General features: G+C 45.0%; 1 protein-coding gene across 1 annotated transcript in view; it reads left to right on the forward strand.

Moving 5' to 3' along the window:
• Positions 1–18,226, forward strand: part of LOC140396483 (uncharacterized) — a 183,343-nt gene that overhangs the window by 71,634 nt on the left and 93,483 nt on the right. Inside the window, exons 13-17 of the mRNA XM_072485151.1 lie at positions 1,021–1,097; positions 1,191–1,240; positions 7,498–7,693; positions 9,825–9,935; positions 14,037–14,136. Coding sequence (XP_072341252.1) covers positions 1,021–1,097; positions 1,191–1,240; positions 7,498–7,693; positions 9,825–9,935; positions 14,037–14,136 — 534 coding nt within the window. The remainder of the gene's footprint in view (positions 1–1,020; positions 1,098–1,190; positions 1,241–7,497; positions 7,694–9,824; positions 9,936–14,036; positions 14,137–18,226) is intronic.

Below are 18,226 nucleotides of genomic sequence, written 5' to 3' on the forward strand. Positions count from 1 at the left end.
GGTCAGATTGCCCCGCGCCCCCCCCAGGACCCCGGAGCCCGCCCACGCCTCCTGGTCCCGCCGGTAAATACCAGGTTTGATTTACGTCGGCGGGACAGGCAATTCCTGGGCGGGACTTCGGCCCATCCGGGCCGGAGAATCCAGCGGGGGGTCCCGCCAACCGGCGCGGCCGGATTCCCGCCCCCGCCCAATCTCCGGGAGCGGAGACTTCGGCGGGGGCGGGGGCGGGATTCACGGTGGCCAACGGCCATTCTCCGACCAGGCGGGGGGGTCGGAGAATGACGCCCCCTGTGGCAATAGCATGAAGAAGAACAGGGGAGTCATCGCTGGTGTCCTGGTTAATATATATCCCTCAATCAACCTGTTGTAATGTTTAGGCCTGCAGCACACTCAATATTGACATGTTGGGTGAGATCTTCTGGCTCTTTGTGATGGCACAGCTTCCAGTCCTGCCGATGGCATACCCCGCCGCGGGTTTCCCGGCGGCATTGGGTGGATTCAATGGGGATTCCCATTAACAGCGTTGGGACCAGAAAGTCCGGCAGCCCGCCTCCCGCCGCTGAGAAGCACGTTGCAGGGAGGCCAGGGAATCTCGTCCTTTGCCTCATTTTAATTAGATCAGCAAACTGCAGAATCCTGTCGCACATCCCAATGGCAATTTTGGAGCCCCTTTTATCAATCGTTCCTCTTGTTTATTTCTCAACCCTGAAATCATAGTGATTATATTGGGAAAATGGTCATTGGCAGATACATTGGGAGCATATTCCATGTCATTGGGGGATATGTCCAGATGCTGCTGTCATGAACTCAGGTCCCATATTTCTCATTGTCATTATCATCTCACACTTCTAGCCACTTACAAGGCCACAATACCTTGCTCCAGCAAATTCAGGAGTGCTCATTTTGTTGCTTTTACAAATTTTGGAAAAGATCAAATCTTGTATATTTTGGAATGGTGTAATAATTCTGTGAACGAGCAAAGTGTGTACAATGTTGCTTACATTGTGTTTTTATATCTAGTTTCAGTTCGAAAGATCTTGAAACTTCAATTAACTGGTACGGTTGAGATCGATCCAAATGCTTATCCAGATTATGATGTAAGTACAATATTGCGTTCGCCTCCTCAATTTGTATTGTATACTCATTTTGTCATACTACGTAGACTAAAGCTCATTTTGTTTTGCTGATAGTTATTCTTTGAAAGTAAAACAAAAAATAAGAAACTGAAGATGAGCATGTGGTAAGTACAGTAACAATCCTGGTAATCACTTGTATCACTTGTATTGCAGCTCAGAGAAATATTTCAAACTTTTATTTCTATTCATTCATGGGATGTGGACATCGTTGGCTGGGCCAGAATTTATTGTCCATCCCTAAAACAGGTGCAATTTTGGGCACTCAAAGCAGAGACTGTAACCTACTGAATCATACTAATGCTAATTTAACACGGAGTGTGAAAATATGGAGGGAGATTGGCTATTTTATTGATGGAACATTGCAACATAGTCCAACCCTGTCCTGAAACAGCCCTTATGGATATTCAACAACTTGAGGAGAATACTGGTTGTTGCCTGTAGGTAGGAAGCCTGACTAGTTCTTCCATCCCATCCTTAATCTGAGGATTAAAGAGAAAAACAAATTGAAGTAAGAACCTATCTGGTTTTATGGCTTGGTGCGATACAATGCATGCATTTATCATGCTTGACCAAATCTACTGGAATTCTTTGATATAACTAGTAGCATTGATGAGGGGAATCCATTGGATGTGGTTTATTTGGACTTTCAGAAGGCTTTCGACAAATAAGAGATTAGCGTATAAAATTAAAGCGCATGGGATTGGGTGTAGTGTATTACAATGGATAGAAAACTGGGTGGCAGTGTAGGAATAAAGAGATATTTTTCCAAATGGCAGTCAGCAACTAATGGGGTACTGCAGGGATCAATGTTAGGGCCACAGCTAATCACAATAAAAATTAATGATTTAGATGAGGGAACTAAAAGTATTATCTCCAAATTTGAAGATGAAACAAGCAGAGTGGGAGGTTGAGCTATGAGGTCGATGCAGAGATGCTTTAGTGTGATTTGGACAAGTTGAGTGAGTGGCCAAATGCAGTATAACATCCATTGAATCCCTACAGTGCAGAAGGATGCCATTCAGCCCATTGGGCCTGCAATGACACGCCGAAAGAGCACCCTACCTAGGCCCACCCCCCCTGTCTATAAATGTGAGGTTATCCATTTCAATAGCAAAAACAGGAAGGCAGATTATTATCTGAATGGCTATAGATTGAGAGAAGGCAATGTGCATTGATATCTGGGTGTCCTTGTACACCAGTCATTGAAAGTAAACATACAGGTGCAGCAGGCAGTAAGGAAGCCAAATGGTATGTTAGTCTTCATAGCGAGCGGATTCAAGTACAGGAGCAGGGATGTCTTGCTGCAATTATACAGGGCCTTTGAGAGACCACACCTGGAATATTGTGTGCAGTTTTGGTTACCTGATCTGAGGAAGGATGGTCTTGCTATGGAGGGAGCGCAGCAAAGGTTTACCAGACTGATTCCTGGGATGGCGGTTCTGACATATGAGGAGAGATTGCGTCTGTTGGACTATATTCGCTGGACTTTAGAAGAATAAGGAGGGACCTCATAGAAATCTATAAAATTCTTACAGGACTGGACAGGATAGATGCAAGAATTTTGTTTCCGATGGTGGGGGAGTCCAGAACCAGGGATCACATTCTGAGGACATGGAGTAAACCATTTAGGACTGAGATGAGGAAAAATCTCTTCACCCAGAGAGTGGTGAGCCTGTGGAATTTGCTAACAACGAAGGCACTTGAGGCCAAAACATTGTGCACAGGATCCCTGTCGGCTGACGCCAGAATCGGGAAACGCGATTGGGCGGAGAAGTGATTCTGAGACAATCTCAATTCTCCGGTACCATGGCAGCAGCACTAATGCGTTCCACTCCGCACATATAGTAAATGCCATTGACATATCATTAGCGGGCCTGACTCAGTATTCTATGCAGTCTCTACGATTCTCCGCCTCCAGCAGGAGGAATTCCCGATGGCGAGGTTCACTTGTGCCTTTAAAAATTGGGAAACAGTCGCCGTGGCTAATGAATCTTTATTAGTGTCACAAGTAGGCTTACATTAACACTGCTATTAAGTTACTGTGAAAATCCCCTGGTCACCACACTCCGGCACCTGTTTGGGTACTCAGAGTGAGAATTCAGAAAGTCCAATTCACCTAACAGAGCATCTTTTGGGACTGTGGGAGGAAACCAGAGCACCCGGCATAAACCCACGCAGACATGGGGAGAAGGCGCAGACTCTGCACAGACAGTGACCCAAGCCGGGAATCGAACCTGGGTCCCTGGCACTGTGAAGTGGCAGTGCTAACCGTTGTCGTTTCGCTTTTTAAACGCTGAAACTCTTCACTCGTAAAAGGTGTTCCATTACCCGCTACAGGACTTCAGGAATGCCATGGGGACTAAACCAGCACCATAGCGTTTCTACCATGACGCTGGGTGTTGTTGAGGCCATCTTACACACATATAAACACTTGGAGTGGGTATCCATGATGATGAGGGAAATTAAACCCATGAAAGGCCCTGCAAAGTCCTCATGTAGTTGCACCCACAGGTGTCCTGGCCATTCCCATGGATGAAGGGAGGCAGCTGGCGGGAGCTTCTGTTGCGCATTATTCTCTCAATGTGCCCATCAATGCTGGGCCACCAGATTTACTACAGGCCAACATCTTCATCAAAAAGTCTTGGGACGCGATTCTCCAGCCTCGTTGAGGTCTCACTCAAGCGAAACGATACCGCTGAACATCAGGGGAGGCCGAAAGAGAAAACTACGGCAGGCGCCAAACAGTTTGTGATGCAACTGGCCCGCTCCCAAAGGTGAAATTGGGATCTTGCCACAGCGAGGTGAGAAACCAATTATCACCACTTAAGCCCTATTTCCATATAATTAACAGGAGCGACCCCATATCCAACGGCCTCACGTCATTTACCGGCCTCCCCAACAAATGGTCACACTGGCGACGACTAGTATTCCTTTTGAAAAACCTGAACCTGGTGGAAGGGCTTCTGTGGGAAGCCAAGGAGATGAGTAGCCATCTTTGCTCAAAGGCAAAGAGCCTGGGGGCGCTCGGTTGCTGTCCTAGTATTCAGCAGGGGATGGTGGAAAGCTTGGTGGGGGTGGGGAACCCTCGGCTGGGTGTAGGGGGGGCCACACTGCAGAGGGGTGCGCCGCCATGGGAAGGGGGAGGCGGAGGGGGGGCAACCACGCACCACACCAGCATGCCAACCCTGGATCGTGTGTACCCATTCCGGGGGCAACTCTTGTCCCTGCCTCTCTGCCTCAATGGCCACCCATAACCGCCATTGATTGGCGAGGCCTGTGGCTGTGCAGCTGAAGGCCATTGCTAATAGGGAATTGGCAATCGTGGATTCCCATAGGTGGGCGGGCCATGTAACATGTGGGATTCATTGCCTAGGATCCCAATCACACCTCAATGCCTGGACATTAAGGCATTAATATCTGCAGGAGGCAACACCACACATGCAGCAGCCAACATCCGAACACCCAGGTGATGGGACACAGCTGCAGGGACATGTCCATGGCTGGAGGGTGGGTGAGTACTACAGGGTGGGGAGAAATGCCTGGGGAGATAAGCCAAGGGTTTGAAGGTCGGGCTGCATTACAGAAGGAAGTGACAGAGGCGGCATACTGGTTGTGTTCAATGGTTTTTAATGTGTCACAGGTGCCATACAACTTCCCATTCCTGATGGTGCCACCCCACTCTGCCCACCACCCCCTCACACCCGAACTATGCCCCACCTTCTCCCCCCTCCCCAGTGCCCACAGTGATCCTCTACGTGCTTTACTTTCCAAGCTCTACCGCTACGTCTAGGTGTGTCCTCCAGCTGCACAACAGAGGTGGAGGTAGTCAGCTGTTTATCTCGTTCCGTGACATTTGATGCCCCTGACGGGTGTCCTCTGGGGGCTCTGGGGCTGGAGGGCACGTGTCGTCAGCACACACACAGCCGTGCCACCCTGTCCTATGTGCGGACCTTGAGCCGTGGCCTCAGAGGGCTGGAACTTGGGGGAGCTGGTGGCCAACATCCCCACTGCATGGAACGGGTCTGGGTTGGCATCTAGCACACTGTCCTCCTGCTCTGTGCCCATAAGGACCCGGGAGCAGCTGGTTAGAGCCCCAGTTCCCCGATGTCTGCACCAAAGTGTCGTTGCCCTTGGCGATGCTCCTCAGTGACTGGGACAGGCTCTGCAGTGCCTTGGCAATGCCCACCTGCGACTGGGACAAGATCCGCAGCACCTCGGCCATTCCCACCTGAGAACGGGACATGTCCAAAAGCACCTCAGCAAGGTCAGCCTGGTACTGGGTCACATCCCATCAGTGAGTTGGACATTCTGCCATGATTCTCAGCCATGGCCGTCACTGACTGCATGATGCCTTGGACACCTTTACAAATGTGCCAATGTATTGCAACCTGGCTCTCCATTAGCAGTGTTGGTCTCGGTGCCACGCATTTCAGGCACCATCTCCTGTGTCCTTAGCCACTGGGACTCCTCTAATTGGCTAGGGATCTGCTGGAGTGGTTCACAGTGGTGGCAGGGGGTGCGGGATGGAAGGGTGGGGGGGCAGGTTGAAACGAGAAGGGGTGAAGGGAGGGTTGGGGGCCACATGGAGAGTTGGGGGTTTGGATGTTCGCGTGGGGGGGGGGATCTCGGTGGGGAGGGGGTGGGGGGGGGGGGAATGGAGGGCCGTTGGGTGTCAGCTCACCGGTGCTGCCCGGTGTAGGTCGTTGACCTTCATACGGCACTGAAGGCCAGTCCTCCTGGTCACGCTCTCCCAGCTTATAGCCGCTGCCACCTCATCCTAGACAGCACCGGCTGCCCTGTTGCTCAACCTTCGGGACCCTCGGGGGAGCAGGACATCCCTCCTGGCCTTGACCGCATCTAGGTCTGCATCATGGTAGCATTGTCGATAGCACAATTGCTTCACAGCTCCAGGGTCCTAGGTTCGATTCCGGCTTCGGTCACTGTCTGTGTGGAGCCTGCACATCCTCCCCGTGTGTGCGTGGGTTTCCTCCGGGTGCTGCGGTTTCCTCCCACAGTCCAAAGATGTGCAGGTTAGGTGGATTGGCCATGATAAATTGCCCTTAGTGTCCAAAATTGCCCTTAGTGTTGGGTGGGGTTACTGGGTTATGGGGATAGGGTGGAGGTGTTGACCTTGGGTAGGGTGCTCTTTCCAAGAGCCGGTGCAGACTTGATGGGCCGAATGGCCTCCTTCTGCACTGTAAATTCTTTGATAATATATGATAATCACTGAATCTTGGGGCTGGTCTTCTCGGCATCATGGCTGCGAGCTGACTGGGTTTGCTACACAAGTGCTATTTAAGTGCTGCTCAACCTTGTTAGCGGGGGCTGACAAGAGTGGTCTCGGGGGATCAGCTGGTGAGCCTTCATTTGTAGCAAGAGCCCGTGGGGCCTCATTAAGTGGACCAATTAATGTTGAATAGTATTGCAGGCCTCACTGGGCTGAGCACCAGGAAGCTCAAGACAAATCCAGCTCGCTACCACACTTAGAAATCTTTCTGGAGAATTGTGACCAAAGAGTTCACTATGTAGGTCCTTCAGCAGGAACCCCTGACACTGTGATGGGTTTATCCATGCTGAGCAACCAGTCACGCCCCAGCAAATTGGGCCCCGATCCCTGTACCACAACCACAGGAAGATGGAACGACTGCTGCCCGTACATTACCGGAATGACAGTAGTACCCATCATGTTCAAGTCCTCCAACCACACTTTGGCAATGTGGCCAGTTCTCCTCTTCCTCCTCCGCCAGTCAGCGGCAGCTCCCGAGAGCCTGCGGAATTGCCTCTGGTGTTGCCTTTTCAGAGGTGACCTGGCTCGATTGGCATTGCCCGTGATGCAGTGGGAGTTCAAAATGGAGGATGGGCCAAACTATAGATGCCATTGCCCAGGGACCCCTGCAGCACCTGCTCTCCTTTCTCCACATGCTTCCAAGACAGCGAAGGCTCGATGGCCCATTTCATATCCAACATGGGCTCCGCCCATAGCTTCTTCTGAGTGGCCGTGTTGTTTATGCCGCACACAAACCTGCCTCCGCCCCCTCTCTGGAAATCTCCTACTCCACGAGTCCTACTGAGAGAGCAACAATGATTTCCCTGTGGTCCTTGAGGGGGTTATAACACTCTCTTAATCAATGAGTTGTTTGGAATCCTGGGAGACAGTTTGCTGTTTATTTCTTGAAAGGCCTGGAAACATATTAAGTGTGTTGGGATCGATGAATATGCTGCTGATAACACATGTATCCATGCATGAGGTGCATAGGTTACATACCCTCTATAGTATTGTGAGAGACTTGGAGTTCACCCATTTTTTTTATTTGAAGAAAAATGCTCTTTTGACAAAAACTAAAATACATTTTTATAACAGTGTTTTGTACCAAGTATTTCCCGGTAGCCCAGGCCACTGGCAGCAAATTTTATTCCAACATGTGAAAAATGGTGACTTCCAAGTTGTGAAAAATATGCTTCAGTTTTTCAAGGATTCAGATCTTGATGTCATCCATTCCAAAGAAACAGTCTCTGGCAATGGGCCTCTGCATTTGGCATGTCGGAAGGGCTATTTTGTAAGTATAGGTTTCTATTCTTTTGTAATTTATTTTCCTGGAGTGTTTTGCCACCAGTATATTTCCATTTAAGCTCAGCATAGGCCATTTGTAAACAGGTTGCAGATTTCTCCTTTTGGTTTTGAAAACTGTTAACATCTACATTCGGCAAGCTGAGGATACGTAATGTATTTTAGTGGTACATTCTCTGCAGAGTTGGGAGAATTTACTATTTACCCACTGAATCATAACTAAGCTCAGAAAATACGATAGGCATGTTAAAGTATTATATGACAGTACCACACGTAATGGCCTGGGGATTTCTTTCTCATCACAAAAATGTGAAAGTGCTAGATTCGGCCCCCTGCCTTTTCTTCTTCCCCCTTGCACCCAGCCTGTCAAATTGGCAACCCCAACTCCCGGCCTGACCTACCCAAGGGCCTTAAATTTACATCCATTTCATCAGCAAACTGCTTGAGTCTTGCAGCAGAATTCTGCAGCTTTTTAGTCTAATTAAAATAAGGCACAGTGTCAATATTGTGCCCGCCTCAAGCCTAACCATTCTCGTGCAGTGATTATTCCCTGTCCACATTGCATCAGTAAGCCAGTTCTACCTAATTTCACTGTTATTGCATCAAAATGCTCAGTTTACAACATATTTTAACCACCATATCAGATGTTTTTTTTTCTCTTTTTCCTGAATTAGAGGAAATTGGGTTGGGATCTACCATTCATTTCTAGAATATATAATTATATTGATAATTACCTGTGCCAAACCAGTTACAACGGGTTCATAGTAAACATGAATGAGGTGCAACTTAATTCCTACTTGAAATCGAATTGGACACTAAAGTGTGTTACTGAACAAGATCTGCAAACTTAATATTGTTTCCACTATTTGTATATGCTGTTATTAATGCAATTTACCTACTACAAGCGATGAATGGTAAAACCAATCGCCACTGCTGTCAACTCTGTAATCTCTGCTGGCCACTGGAATGTGGATTGCTGCTGCAAGGTGCTTCCATTCAAATTGTACTGACCAAGGGAAACAACAACAGAAAATATAAGTTGGCGGGCAGCACAGTGGCACAGTGGTTAGCATTGCTGCCTACGGCGCTGAGGACCCGCGTTCGAATCCCGGCACTGGGTCACTGTCCGTGTGGAGTTTGTACCTTCTCCCCGTGCTTGCGTGGGTTTCGCCCCCACAACCCAAAGATATGCAGGCTAGGTGGATTGGCCATGCTAAATTGCCCCTTAATTGGAAAAAATAATTGGGTATTCTAAATTTATTTAAAAAAAAGAAAATATAGGTTGGTCAGCAAAGAAACAATTCTGGGAGAGAAACATTGACCCTTCCTGAAGGCCTGCTAACTATTGTTTTTATCCTAAATAAAATCTAACCAGTGACAACGGGATATCACTACAGAATGATGCTTATTAAATGTTTCTGAGGCTGTTCCTTGCTATTTTTGGCTCTATTCCCACTTAGCAATTAAAATGTCAGTTATTCACTTCTGGAGAGAAACTAGAGAATGCTGGTAATTAAATAGTAAATATTAAAGTGCCCTCTGACCTCATTCAGGCTATACTAATGAAAGGATTAACATATGTAAATATTACTAAGTAATGGCAGTGTGTGACTGCTACATTTATATATATCCAGCGTAAAGACTTTGGCAATGATTTTTTATTGAGGCTTACAAATTTGGCTTTTAAAAAAAAAGTTACACTCCACAGAAATCTCCTCCACAGAACACTCCACAGAAATCTCCTCCACAGTAACCCCATGTATTTTGGCTCTGTTTTCATTGGAATCGTCATTGCAAAATATGTTGTGGTGTAGCCTCTCTCTTTCTACGGAATCTACTTGCTTTATCGCCTACCGGTCACTGAAACATGGGACGTCTCCCATCCCAGTTGTCACAATGGTCCTGCACATTTTTCTGGAGAATTTACTTGCTTATGGCATCGAGTGAAAACCTGCCATCACCAACCAAACAAAATACCTTGTGGTGTGAAAGCTGAGAAAGCTCAGTCAAAAATAAAGTGACTTTTTCTGACTTGTATTTAAATGTTTAGAGGGTTAATATTTGTCACTTTTAAATGTGTTATTCAGTGGATTTAAGCACATGTCATATTTCATTAACAGGGTATAGCTCAGGAACTGTTGGAGAATGGCGTTGTCCTTGATGCAAGGAATGCCAATGGATTAACCCCATTCTTCTTTGCAGCAGAGAGACAACATCGTAAAATATGCCAGGTGGGACGCACAAAAAAAGTAGTGTTTACAAGAAGGAAATATAATTCTCAATTTGAAATATAAACTTAATGACTACTTTTATTGATTCTTATTGTTAACACTTGTAAACCAAGAAGGCACTCTTTTCAGCCAAAATTCAAACATAATAATAATCGCTTATTGTCACAAGTAGGCTTCAATGACGCTACTGTGAAAGCCTCTAGTCGCCACATTCCGCCGCCTGTTCGGGGAGGCTGGTACGGGAATTGAACCCGCGTTGCTGGCATTGTTCTGCATTACAAGCCAGCTGTTTAGCCCACTGTGCTAAACCAGCCATCATTCAAGATGGCGCAAACAGTTATATGGTCTACTCTGGTTCCTATTTCTTATGTCAGATTTACTCCTACTGAAGGAAATAGCCTTATTTTAAGTGAGGTTTGCATTGCTAAAAAGTGCCAATCATCGGTTAGGGAATACACACAGTAGTGACAAGAACAATGTTAAAAATTTTAAATATATAGTTATAATATTAATTTCTGGTGAAGCACGATGAATCACTTGAAGGATGAGATGCCTAGTGGTTAGTGCACAGAGTACAATAATATGTTTTTATCTTTTATTATAATTATGTCATATTAAGATGCATAACTTCCTGGTTAACAATAAAACTACGGGAAGGACAATTTGTCTGCTAAGGTTAACTTTTAGAGACACGTGGGTGTGTTGGATTTTTTAAAACTAAAAAAGCATAATAGGTCCACACCCCAAAATGGGTATTGACAGATTTTTAAATATTTCTCTGACGAGTGGCAGGCTAGAGAATATTGATGTCCATATTATGATCACATGGTTTGTTTTAGTTTACATAAACTAAAGAAGCATTACATTTTTTAATTACTAATTTATCACGTGCAGACTAAAATTAAACCCACAAACCCTTTCTGAGAGAATATAACAAAAATACCACCAAGAATAAAAAACAGTAATTACAGAAATGCTCTCATTGTATGGCCTGTTTGCCATTAATTGAAATGCAAAGGATGTATCTGATTTCACACAAGTGCAATGACTTTCAAAAAAGCAAATAGTTTGAAATTACTATGAGATAAAAGTGGACAAAATCTTAACGTATTATATGAAAATACATATGAAGGTGGAGGGTGAGAAGGTAAAATCAAACATAAGTGTTTTGTACTTAAATAAAGGAGATTACAATGGGATGAGAGAAGAACTGGCTAAGGTAAGGTAGACTGGGAGCAAAGACTTTATGGTGAAACAGTTGAGGAACAGTGGAGAACCTTCCAAGCGATTTTTCACAGTGCTCAGCAAAGGTTTATACCAACAAAAAGGAAGGACGGTAGAAAGAGGGCAAATCGACTGTGGATATCTAAGGAAATAAGGGAGAGTATCAATTTGAAGGAAAAAGCATACAAAGTGGCAAAGATTAGTGGGAGACTAGAGGACTGGGAAATCTTTAGGGGGCAACAGAAAGCTACTAAAAAAGCTATAAAGAAGAGCAAGATAGATTATGAGAGTAAACTTTCTCAGAATATAAAAACAGATAGTAAAAGTTTCGACAAATATATGAAACAAAAAAGAGTGGCTAAGGTAAATATTGGTCCTTTAGAGGATGAGAAGAGAGATTTAATAATGGGAGATGAGTAAATGGCTGAGGAACTGAACATGTTTTTTGGGTCGGTCTTCACAGTGGAAGACACAAATAACATGCCAGTGACTGATAGAAATGAGGCTATGACAGGTGAGGACCTTGAGAGGATTGTTATCACTAAGGAGGTAGTGATGGGCAAGCTAATGGGGCTATAGGTAGACAAGTCTCCAGGCCCTGATGGAATGTATCCCAGAGTGCTAAAAGAGATGGCGAGGGAAATTGCAAATGCACTAGTAATAATTTACCAAGATTCACTAGACTCTGGGGTGGTCCCAGCAGATTGGAAATTAGCAAACATGACACCACTGTTTAAAAAAGGAGGTAGGCAGAAAGCGAGTAATTATAGGCCAGTGAGCTTAACTTCGGTAGTAGGGAAGATGCTGGAATCTATCATCAAGGAAGAAATAGCGAGGCATCTGGATGGAAATTGTCCCATTGGGCAGACGCAGCATGGGTTCATAAAGGGCAGGTCGTGCCTAACTAATTTAGTGGAATTTTCTGAGGACATTACCAATGCGGTAGATAACGGGGAGCCAATGGATGTGGTATATCTGGATTTCCAGAAAGCCTTTGACAAGGTGCCACACAAAAGGTTGCTGCATAAGATAAAGATGCATGGCATTAAGGGTAAAGTAGTAGCATGGATAGAGGATTGGTTAACTAATAGAAAGCGAAGAGTGGGGATTAATGGGTGTTTCTCTGGTTGGCAATCAGTAGCTAGTGGTGTCCCTCAGGGATCAGTGTTGGGCCCACAATTGCTCACAATTTACATAGATGATTTGGAGTTGGGGACCAAGGGCAATGTGTCCAAGTTTGCAGATGACGAGTGGTAAAGAAAAAAGTGCAGAGGATACTGGAAGTCTGCAGAGGGATTTTGATAGGCTAAGTGAATGGGCTAGGGTCTGGCAGATGGAATACAATGTTGACAAATATGAGGTTATCCATTTTGGTAGGAATAACAGCAAAAGGGATTATTTAAATGATAAAATATTAAAACATGCTGCTGTGCAGAGAGACCTGGGTGTGCTAATGCATGAGTCGCAAAAAGTTGGTTTACAGGTGCAACAGGTGATTAAGAAGGTGAATGGAATTTTGTCCTTCATTGCGAGAGGGATGGAGTTTAAGACTAGGGAGGTTATGCTGCAATTGTATAAGGTGTTTGTGAGGCCACGCCTGGAGTATTGTGTTCAGTTTTGGTCTCCTTACTTGAGAAAGGACGTACTGGCACTGGAGGATGTGCAGAGGAGATTCACTCGGTTAATCCCAGAATTGAAGGGGTTGGATTACGAGGAGAGGTTGAGTAGACTGGGACTGTACTCGTTGTGAATTTAGAAGGATGAGGGGGGATCTTATAAAAACATATAAGATTATGAACAGAATAGATAGGATAGATGCGGGCAGGTTGTTTCCACTGGCGGGTGAAAGCAGAATTAGGGGGCATAGCCTCAAAATAAGGGGAAGTAGATTTAGGACTGAGTTTAGGAGGAACTTCTTCACCCAAAAGGGATGTGAATCTATGGAATTCCTTGCCCAGTGAAGCAGTAGAGGCTCCTTCATTAAATGTTTTTAAGATAAAGATAGATAGTTTTTTGAAGAATAAAGGGATTGAGGGTTATGGTGTTCGGGCCGGAAAGTGGAGCTGAGTCCACAAAAGATCAGCCATGATCTCATTGAATGGCGGAGCAGGCTCGAGGGGCCAGATGGCCTACTCCTGCTCCTAGTTCTTATGTTCTTATGAATCTCCAACACCTACTTCGGCAACAATGTTATTACAATAATATTACATTTAGGCCAACACGTTTGAGTTGTTATCCCACAATCTCAGGATAGTGCTTGGCAATCTAATACTTTACAATGTGGGTGGCACGGTAGCACAGTGGTTAGCACTGTTGCTTCACCGCATCAGGGTCCCAGGTTCAATTCCCAGCTTGGGTCACTGTGCAGAGTCTGAACGTTCTCCCTCTGTCTGCGTGGGTTTCCTCCGGGTGCTCCAGTTTCCTCCCATAAGTCCCGAAAAACGTGCTGTTAGGTAAGTTGGACACTTTGAATTCTCCCTCTGTGTACCCGAACAGGCGCCGGAATGTGGTGACTAGGGTTTTTTCACAGTAACTTCATTGCAGTGATAATGTAAGCCTACTTGTGACAATAAAGATTATTATTATTATAATAAGCCACTACCTGAATCATAATAAAAGTTTTGAAAATGTTTTTCACACTTGCAATTAAAATGTTTCAGGAACAGAATTACCAATTTAGCTGATGTATGAGTATGCTCATGTACTTACGAGCAAGTTCCAGCTTGGCTATCGTGAATTCTTAATTATTGTTACTCTTGCACATAATGAAGCCATCATAGCATGCCTAAATGTTATTTGTGTATAGCTTACATTGCTGAGCAAATTTAGTTGCATTTTATTTATTACATAGATTTTTGTTATGGCTGCATTTAACAGCTTTTAATTGAATGGGGTTGTGATGTGCAAGCAAAGGATTTGAAAAACCACACAGCATTTGATGGCATTCGAAATGAAAAATTCAGGAAGTTTTTACTGAGTAAGTTGGCTTACTTTTCTGTAGTTGGTTGTAAAAAAGACATTAATGTTTTCTTTCACATCAGACCTTTGACTTTGGGCATTTCCAAAATGATTTCCAAGCTCAAAAACTACAATTGTCTACAATTTCTTCTGAAAAATTATATCTGAAGCAATCGAGTCATGTTGCCTTCTTGTTTCCAAATGCTTGGGGTCATTATTGAACAACTCCATGAAAGGTTGTTGTACAAAATAAAACAGGACAGATCTAATCTAGTCAATTACCACCCAATCAGCCAACACCCTCCTCAGCAATTAACAAAAAACCGATAGGAAGAGTCATTAAAAAAAACTGTCTCTCCAAACCCGGCACACTTCCAACTTTCCAATTCATTCAGAGACATTTCTGACTTCCCAATTCAGAAGTTGTTGGTTACGCTGATGAGAATCCTCAGTTGCCAGTTTTATTAAACCCTGGTGGTAAAATGATTCACAATCGGTGCTTTCATCGCCATGGCCCAGGTTCAAATGCCCAGTCAGGGAAATCCATTTTGGTTTAACGTTTTTAAGTTTAATTTGTAATTTTCTTTGTTTCGGGCAATATCCTTTTCAGGAGCTGTCCCTTAATTCATCCCTCAGTTTATTTGATTTAGTTCAGTTGGTAATTTGATTAACCCAAAATGGGAATAACCGGCTCTGGCTGGTTTAATAGATTATCATAGAATTTACAGTGCAGAAGGAGGCCATTCGGCCCATCAAGTCTGCACCGGCTCTTGGAAAGAGCACCCTACCCAAGGTCAACACCTCCACCCTATCCCCATAACCCAGTAACCCCACCCAACACTGAGGGCAACTTTGGACACTAAGGGCAATTTATCATGGCCAATCCACCTAACCTGCACATCTTTGTACTAGCTCAGTGGTTAGTTGTAAACCAGTGGGTGGCGAGTTCAATTCTTGTTCAAAATAGGAATAATCTGTACTGCTGATGCTCAGTTGAGTTCTACCAGAATCATTTACAGGATTCACTGGAGCCTTAATCTGAATACGGCCACAAAAGTTGAACGACAGAGGAAATATCAGATTAAGTGTTCTCGACATCAAGTCAACATTTAATTATGCATGATGCCAAGGAACCTTAGCAAAGACTTGTTATAAGAATACATAGGACACCATTCATGGATGTTCAGAGTAAGTCGTTACAATCTCAGTACAACACTGTCACAGTTCCTCAGGATAGTTTTCTTGCCCTAACCTATTCAGAACTCTTCTGGTAAAGGATCGCTGAGGGTAATGCTGCTGATGTGTACTTGGACTTTCAGAAGGCATTTGATACTGCCACACAACAGACCTGTGAGAAAAGTTATAACTCGTGGAATAAAAGGGATAGGAGAAATGTGGATACAAAATTGGCTGAATAATAGGAAACAGAGAGAAATGGTCAATGAATATTTTTCAGGCTGGAGGAAGATTTGTGGTGGTGTTCCCAAGGGTCGGTATTGGGACTCTTGCTTGTCCTGATCTTTATAAATGATCTAAATCTTGGTGTAAAGGTGACAGATTCAAAGTTTGTGGATGTTACAAAACTTGGAAGCATGGTAAATTGTGATGAGAACAGTGTAGAACTTCAAAAAGGACATAGACAAGTTGGTGGAGTGGGCAGATTGGTGGCAGTTGAAGTTCAATATGGGGAAATGTGAAGTGACACATTTTGATAGGATGAACATGGAGAGGCTATATAAAAAAAGGAGTAATATTCTTCAAGGGGTGCAGGAGCAGAGGGACCTGAGTGTCTATGTGCATAGATCATTGAAGGTGGCAATTCAGGTGGAGAGAGTAGTTCATAAAACATATCATATTCTGGACTTTATTAATAGACGTAGAGTACAAGAGCAAGGAAGCTCTGCTGAACTGATACAAGATACTAATTAGACTTCAGCTGGAATATCGTGTACAGTTCTGGGTACCACATTACAGAAAGGATGTGAACTCATTGAAAAGAGTGCAAAAGTTTTTTGTACAAATGGTTCCAGGGATGAGAAACTTCAGTTATGAGGATAGATTGGAGAAGTTGGGACTATTTTCCTTGGAGAGAAGAAGACTAAAAAGAGATTCGTGAGGGGACTGGACAGAATAGATAGAGAGAAACTGCTCCTGCTCGTAAAAGAATCAAGAATGAGGGGACACAGATTTAAGATGATTTGCAAAAGAACAAATGTGAGGTGAGACAAACCATTTTCACATGAGTGGTTTGGGCCTGGAATGCACTGCCTGGAAGTGTGGTGGAGGCAGGTTCGATCGAGGCATTCAAGAGGGCATTAGATGATTATTTGAACAAAAACAATGTGCAGGGGTGTGGGGAAAAGGCAGGGGAATGGCATTAAGCCATAATGCTCATTTGGAGAGCGAGTGCATGACACAATGGGCCGAATGGCCTCCTTATGCACAATTGTAATACGTAACAGTTATGTGATTCTGTGAAAAGAAAAAACACTTTGGATGCAGGAAATCTGACAGAAGCAGAAATTTTGGAAATGCAGTGCAGAGTTGGTAGCATTTGCAGAGGAAGAAATGGACATACAGGATCGGATTTTTGTGGAGAAGGAAGGAAGGTCACGTTAGGAAACTTAACAATCTGGTAGTCTACTCTCCCTTAGAAAGGTCCCCACCTGCCATAGTGTCATTCTGGGCGGGTGGGGGCAGAATGGAGATGGACCTGCCCCGTCCTGAGGCTACTCTGAGGTGACAAATGTAGCTGGGACATTGGCCAGGCTGGCAGGCCTTCAGTGCTACCTCAGCTTAGTTTGAATGATGACTTTGGGCCCTCAAATCCTACTCCTACACTAACCCCAAATGCCCCGTCACACCCCATGCCTCCTCACATTCCCCATGCCCCTTCCATTTTCCCTATAATCTCCATAGGGGCTGGTTTAGCACAGGGCTAAAGAGCTGGCTTTTAAAGCAGACCTAGGCAGGCCAGCAGCACGGCTCAATTCCCGTACCAGCCTCCCTGAACAGGCGCCGGAATGTGGTGACTAGGGACTTTTCACAGTAACTTCATTTGAAGCCTACTTGTGACAATAAACGATTTTCATTTCATTTCATTTTCATGCACCCTCCATGATGCCTTCTTTCCCCATGCCCCCTCCATGGTCCCCCATGCCATCTCCATGCCCCTTGCCACTGCAATAGCCACCCACCCAGTATCCACTCTGGGAAGATCTCAGGGGCTGTTTCTGAAATGGAGATGAAAAAGAAATCTCAACAATCTAATGAAGGTTCAAACAGCCTCCATAGTGAAAAAGACTCAAATTCATAATATAACCCATTGAAAGTATTTAAATGTTATCAGGTAGTCACCCTGCTGTTAAAGCAAGGGCACAGGGGGAGAGGGGGGAGGGGAGTGGGAGTCCAATAATTGTTTTTACACTGCATGGATTTACTACCAGTGCTTACCATGCCAGGTCAAGAAACCCTCTGGACGTTGGTGCAAAACCAATTTGCTTCTCGCTAATGGGATGCGAATAAATTCCGAACTGGATTCTTCCGCCCACACCAGATTCTCCTCCACACCAGCAGGAAAACAGTCCAAAATAGGCCTGGAACAATGTGGTGTGCAGGAGTCGGGACTTACCTGAAAACCGCCCAGGGCTGCCTTCGGAGTTCAGGATGAAGCCGCCAGAGGCCCTACACCATGGAACATCACAGCAGTGGATGGGGTGGAGCTTCTACAGATGGACCTTCCAGAGTCAGTGTCATCGAGGAGTCCATCTTCCAGCCTCAGAGTGTTCCTGACGATCTATCTTCTTTTTCAGGAGGTCCATTTATTTTCTTCAATGGTGTGTCAATGATCTTGGGCACATTTTCCATATGGCAGGCAGATATGATGGCCGGAGGTGTACGATTATGCCCACCATGCCACGGGATATGGCGCTAAAACCCTGGATGCCTAATTAATCTGAACTCGGCTAGAAGATATGACGTGGTTTCCTACCAACCTTCACAGCGGAAAGACTCCTTGTTTCCGCCCCGACCATGGGAGAATTCCCAGATGGGGGAATTCCTCCCAGAACTTCTTAAAACTCGAGCACAACAGGTGTGAGCAGGCACAG

This window comes from Scyliorhinus torazame, chromosome 19 (assembly GCF_047496885.1).
Source record: "Scyliorhinus torazame isolate Kashiwa2021f chromosome 19, sScyTor2.1, whole genome shotgun sequence".
NCBI lineage: Eukaryota > Metazoa > Chordata > Chondrichthyes > Carcharhiniformes > Scyliorhinidae > Scyliorhinus > Scyliorhinus torazame.